Source organism: Poecilia reticulata, unplaced genomic scaffold (genome assembly GCF_000633615.1).
Source record: "Poecilia reticulata strain Guanapo unplaced genomic scaffold, Guppy_female_1.0+MT scaffold_181, whole genome shotgun sequence".
Lineage (NCBI taxonomy): Eukaryota > Metazoa > Chordata > Actinopteri > Cyprinodontiformes > Poeciliidae > Poecilia > Poecilia reticulata.
The window spans coordinates 332,758-337,891 of record NW_007615018.1 but is presented as its reverse complement, the minus strand read 5'-3'; the positions used below and the strand labels follow the sequence as shown (position 1 = coordinate 337,891).

The following is a 5,134-nucleotide window of genomic DNA, read 5'->3' as shown; positions in this document are numbered from 1 at the left end:
CCGGTCCGCAGTAGAACCGGTCCGCAGTAGAACCTGTGGTTAATGTTGTTCGTCTCCTCAGGGCTTCCTGACCCTCGCCAGAGACATCATGAGCCGCCTCAACAGAAAGATGGTGAGTCGACCCGAACATCCGGATGTTTCCAGGTGTTTCCAGGTATTTCCAGGTGTTTCCAGTTCTCTTGACATTCCTTGTTTTCCCTGCAGAACGACGGGGGTCCGGCAGGTGGAGGTGGCCAAGTGAAGATCTCAGAGCCGCTCTCCAGGAAGAGCGTGTTCAGGTGTTCGCTGCTGTAGGCGGAGCCTGCGGCGGCCCACCAATCACCTGCAGACGCTCTCTGCGGTAGGCGGAGCCTCCAGACCCACTGTGGCTCCTCCTCCATCCAGGTTATGATGGCGGCTGCCTTGAAACGTGAAAACAATCGGCAATGTTTTTATTTCTGTAGGATGGAGGCGGGGCTTATATAGGGGCGGAGCTTACATGTACAGACACACTTAAAGGGACAGTTCGTATTTTTCCAGATTGGTCATCTGAGCACGCCCAGTTTCAGCTGAAATCCTTGCTTCCTGTCTGCTTGGCAGTCCTCCAGCGCCTCGCTCTAAGAGCATGTTCACATGGAAAAGTTAGTACACCCCTTGATCAGCTCTTTACCAATGTTCACATATAGGTGTTTAATCTTTAATTTTTATCTCCAGAATTTAAAGTGATTTTATCTAAATAAACACAGGAACTAATCAGTAGAACAACCAAAGTTTTCTCTAACTCAGGGAAAAGTTAGCACACCCTAACATCTAGTCAGTCTGGATGAAATCCCTTCAGGACAAGCTTGTTGTCTCCATCTGAGGGACGCTGTCCCCTCATCACTTCCCGTCTCCCCACAGCATCTGCAAGAGCTCAGTATCTGGGCTTTGACTAGGCCGAGGAGCTTCATCCAGCTCCTTGTGCGCCTGAATGCAGATGTTTCTGCTCTGATTGTTCAAACTGAGCGCGCTCAAACACTGATGGACAAAGTGTGAACTGTCCCTTTAAAGCTGTCTCCAGGAAGGTCACCTCGGGGTCAGCAGGGCGGCCATGCTTGATTTAAAAATGGCAGCTGTGAGCATGAAGTAGGCAAGTTTCGGTCTTGCGTCTCCAACCAGGACGACTGATGGTTTCATTTCAACGCAGCTTCGGTTTGTTTTCATGCTTTTATTTTGAGGTTTTCTGCTCTAACAGTTGTCTCAGGACAGGAAGTGCTGCAGTTTTCAGTGAAACAGGAAATGTTTCAGCTTCCTGTGGAGAATCAGTTTTACATGAGGAGGTTCTGATCCGTCAGCTGGTCTGAGGGCAGCAGAACCCAACCGGAACCGGCTATGCAACTGATCCGGAGAACCCGGCTGTCTCCAGAGTTCCTCTTGAGTTTATTTTTCTACCTGACTTTCAGAATAAAAGCCTCTAACTGTATTGTACCATGAAGGATTTTCTAAATAAACTTGTTTTATACTGGAGTTTGTCTCCTTGTGTCAGAGGATGATGATGATGAAGAGCTGGGCCTGATCGGATCGAAGTGAACAGAAGTCCTGGTCCGAATGGAAAGTTCTGTCTGGTTCTGTTTCAGAGAACAGAACAAATGTGGTTCTGTTCAGCCAGACAGTGGAGGTCAGAGGTCGTCCTCAGAGACTGAAGCAGAACCTGAAACCCGACCCGGTTGTTTCAGAGCCGCTCAGAACGGACGGCGTAAAGTTTCATCAGGGTCATCCGAGGTCTGGGTTCCAGAACCGGTTGTGAGGATGATTTTCTGGATAAAAACACCTGGACGTACCCGATCCCGGTACCACTGAGGTCCAGTAGAACCAGCTTGGGTCAGAACAAACGCTGCTGAGCTTTTCATCAAACGTGTTTATTAACGAGGTTAGAAAAGAGCCAGCAACGCTCAGCTGAGGAATATTTACACACGTCTAGTCGGACCGGTTCTGGACCGGTTCTGTACCACCAGGCTGGCTCAGGAGAAACCTGCTGACCGGACTGAACAGGAATATTTACAGGAAGTAGAACCACCGTTCCTCCTGGAACCGTCAGAACCTGCACACAGAGATCGCAGATTAGTAACCATAGCAACAACTTCCTCTTCCAGCCTTCAAAATAAAAGAGGACTAACCTGCGAAGAGGCGTCAGACGACGGTGGCGGCTTCCTGAGGAGGAGCAGAGATCATGTGACCTCAGCAGCTGATGACATCATCACGCCCTGACCAATCAGAAGTGAGCTGACTTACAGCCAAGACGAAGGCGCCGTTGCCGTGGCGTTTTCCGGAGGAGGGGCGGGGCTCGTTCTGCAGGTGGGAGGAGGCGCAGCCGCTGTCGGAGCCGGTGGAGCCGGAGAGGCAGTGGGAGGAGGAGCCGGAGCTCTCGGTGGCTGCAGACACACCGAGACAGGGTTACTCACTCACCTGACCAGGTGAGCTCCAGGTGGCGGAGCTACAGCGGTCAGAGCTCATACTCATGGAGGGCTGGCTGCTGGTCTCCTGCTCCTGCTCGTCTTCCTCAATGCAGGAGGAGCTGAAGGAGGCGTCGGCCGGGAGGGCGGAGGGGCTGCAGGAGGAAGGACAGGTGAGCAGGAGAGGGGGCGGGGCTTCAGGTGCGACTCCTACCTGAACATGTGCAGGTTGAGTGGTCCCAGCAGGCTGCAGGACGACGGTCCTGATGCTGCCGCCTCCAAGGCTGCCGTCCTGCTGAACGGGTGGGTGTGGTCAAAGGTCACCACGGCGATGGACGCCCTGGTTCTGGCGCCTGGACAGAGCAGAACCGAATGGGTCAGACGTTCTGATCTCAGCTCGCTGTTGCCATGGGAACCTGGCCGTACCTCTGGGCTTCATGATGTAATGGACGGCCCGGTTGCTGATGGCTGCGTCGCTCGGCTGGATGTCCAGGAACGGTTTGTTCCCCACTCCCATCGACACCATCTCCTTCAGACGCATCTCTGAACACGCACGCACACACACACACACACACACACGTGTACACACACACACACACACACGCCATTTCGTTAACTGCGTCTGTGTGTCTGCATGGCGGCGGCGGCAGCAGCGGCAGCCTCCACCTTTGTTGCGGGCCGCCTGGCTCCACAGGATGCGGGCGACGTCGGCGGTCCAGGCGTGCTTGGCGTCGGCCGAGGCGGCCTGCAGGACGAAGGTCTGGTTCTTGGCGGTTCTCCTACGGAACCAGATCTCAAAGCGGAGCCCGTCGTCCCCGCTGGACTCGGTCAGGCCCACATCCGCCGTCTGAAACAGGATGCGTCCAATCAGAACCGGAGCTCACAGGAAGTCCGTCAGAACGCGGCGGCGCAGTTCACCTTGAAGGAGTGCTTGTAGATGAAGACATCCAGCCCGCCCTCCATCTTCTTGGGCTTGCTGAACAGAAGCAGATCCTCGAACAGGAAGATGTGGCGCTGGCATTTCCTCCTGCCGCTCCAGACCGTGAACTCGTCCTGCCGGATCAGCTGACCCTGCTCCTTCAGGTTCACCTGCAGGGAGAGCAGAACCAGCTCACCTGGGGCTCAGCGCTGCCATCTACTGGTGGAAACAACACACAGCAGGACCGCTGAGAACAGAGGAAGTTACTAAACTGCTAATTAAATAAAAAATATTTTCCCTGATTACATCCAAACTCCGGCTGGAATAAACAGAGACTCACAACACAGCGACCTAAAACAAAACATGATTCTGATTTAATGTATCTGCCTTTGTCCGTATCCATTAAATCAGGATGAGACGTAAGCTGAGGCGGTTCATTGCATTTTACTGAGCAGAGGGTCCAATCCTCATGGTAAGAGCGTTAGCAATTTTCCAAAAATCACATCAATGATCTGTTTTTTTACTTATTAATACTTAAACTCAGCTAGTTTGATGCACATTAATAAATATTATTAAACTTTTGTTCCGTTTTGCTTACATCTCTGCACCACAATCCGCTCAGCGGGGATACGATGCAGCCAAACTGCGCTGTGATGTAAAGTCAAGCAGCCAATAGAAACACAGAGACTTGTTGAGGAAAGCTGTTACCATGGAAACAGATTTAAATCCTGAACGACTCAGCTTCCTCTGCGGTCTCTGCGCTGCGTTTTCAACATCGATATAAGTTCACGGTCGGTGAACGATTTCCACAAACGCTGCTATAAACCGGGTTGTGTTTCTGTCATCAGGAGAACAAACGATAAAGTCGGAGTTCTGCAGACATCACTCCTGCTGCAGGTCCTGTGGGTCAAAGGTCATCAGAAACACCTCCACTCACATCGCATTCCCTGATGGCGTCCATGGCCAGCAGGTCGTTGCCGTGGCGAAGCTGGAACTTGACCATGTTGGTGGCGTCCTGCAGCGCGGTAAGCTCCGCCTCCTGAGCCACGCCCACCTCCTTGGTGAGGTCAGAGAGCAGCAGGGCGTATTTACTCATCCTCTGGACGGGCTTCAGCAGGTAGGACGACAGGTCCATCTTATCGCCCAGCTCCAGCTGCTTCCTCTGCAGGCAGGGGTCAGAGGTCAGGGAGCCGCCCGAGGTCAGAGGTCAGAGAAGCTGCAGCACTCACCCTGAAGAAGGCGTGGCCGTGGTTTGCTAGCAGCGCGTCAGATTTGGGTTTGTTCTTACTGTAGAGAGCGTAGAGGCCGAACTGCTCCTGCTGCTCCCAGAACACACACACACACACACACACACACACACACACACACACACACACAATGCTGGGTGAGGAAATGGCTTCCAACCCATTTTACAAATAAAAATCTGAAAAGTGCGTCATGTGCCACATGACATGGGTGGAGCTGGAGGAACCAGACGACGGCGTGTTGGACTTGGGACACTCGGACCTGGAGGACTGGCTGCTACAGAAACTGATTTAGTAAATTTAACCCAATAATTTAATTATAAATGTTGGTTAACATTTGATGTTTGATTTTAATTCCCTAGAAATACACGAAGTCGGTGGCGAGGCCCGGGAASGGGATGAGATTCACCCGGAGTTCCTCAAGGCTCTGCATGTTGGTGTGCTGGTTTTTGTAGGGACATCGGGGGCAGCCCCCTGGACCGGGGTGGTGGTCCCACTGGACCGGGGTGGTGGTCCCACTGGACCGGGGTGGTGGTCCCACTGGACCGGGGTGGTGGCCC

At 53.0% G+C, this 5,134-nt stretch overlaps 2 protein-coding genes across 3 annotated transcripts in view; one reads left to right on the top strand and one right to left on the bottom strand.

Moving 5' to 3' along the window:
- Nucleotides 1–1,485, top strand: part of rab8b (RAB8B, member RAS oncogene family) — a 9,528-nt gene extending 8,043 nt beyond the window's left edge. Inside the window, exons 7-8 of the mRNA XM_008402075.2 lie at nt 62–112; nt 205–1,485. Coding sequence (XP_008400297.1) covers nt 62–112; nt 205–294 — 141 coding nt within the window. The 3' untranslated portion in view covers nt 295–1,485. The remainder of the gene's footprint in view (nt 1–61; nt 113–204) is intronic.
- Nucleotides 1,486–1,856: 371 nt separating this feature from the next.
- plekhg4 (pleckstrin homology domain containing, family G (with RhoGef domain) member 4) overlaps nt 1,857–5,134 on the bottom strand; it is a 15,349-nt gene continuing 12,071 nt past the window's right edge. For both annotated transcript variants that reach the window (XM_017303104.1, XM_017303105.1), the window contains exons 13-22: nt 4,560–4,649; nt 4,268–4,492; nt 3,330–3,500; nt 3,078–3,258; nt 2,838–2,954; nt 2,626–2,764; nt 2,475–2,566; nt 2,251–2,390; nt 2,136–2,169; nt 1,857–2,059 (exon numbers count right to left, since the gene is read on the bottom strand). In XM_017303104.1, coding sequence (XP_017158593.1) covers nt 2,149–2,169; nt 2,251–2,390; nt 2,475–2,566; nt 2,626–2,764; nt 2,838–2,954; nt 3,078–3,258; nt 3,330–3,500; nt 4,268–4,492; nt 4,560–4,649 — 1,176 coding nt within the window. In that variant the 3' untranslated portion in view covers nt 1,857–2,059; nt 2,136–2,148. The remainder of the gene's footprint in view (nt 2,060–2,135; nt 2,170–2,250; nt 2,391–2,474; nt 2,567–2,625; nt 2,765–2,837; nt 2,955–3,077; nt 3,259–3,329; nt 3,501–4,267; nt 4,493–4,559; nt 4,650–5,134) is intronic.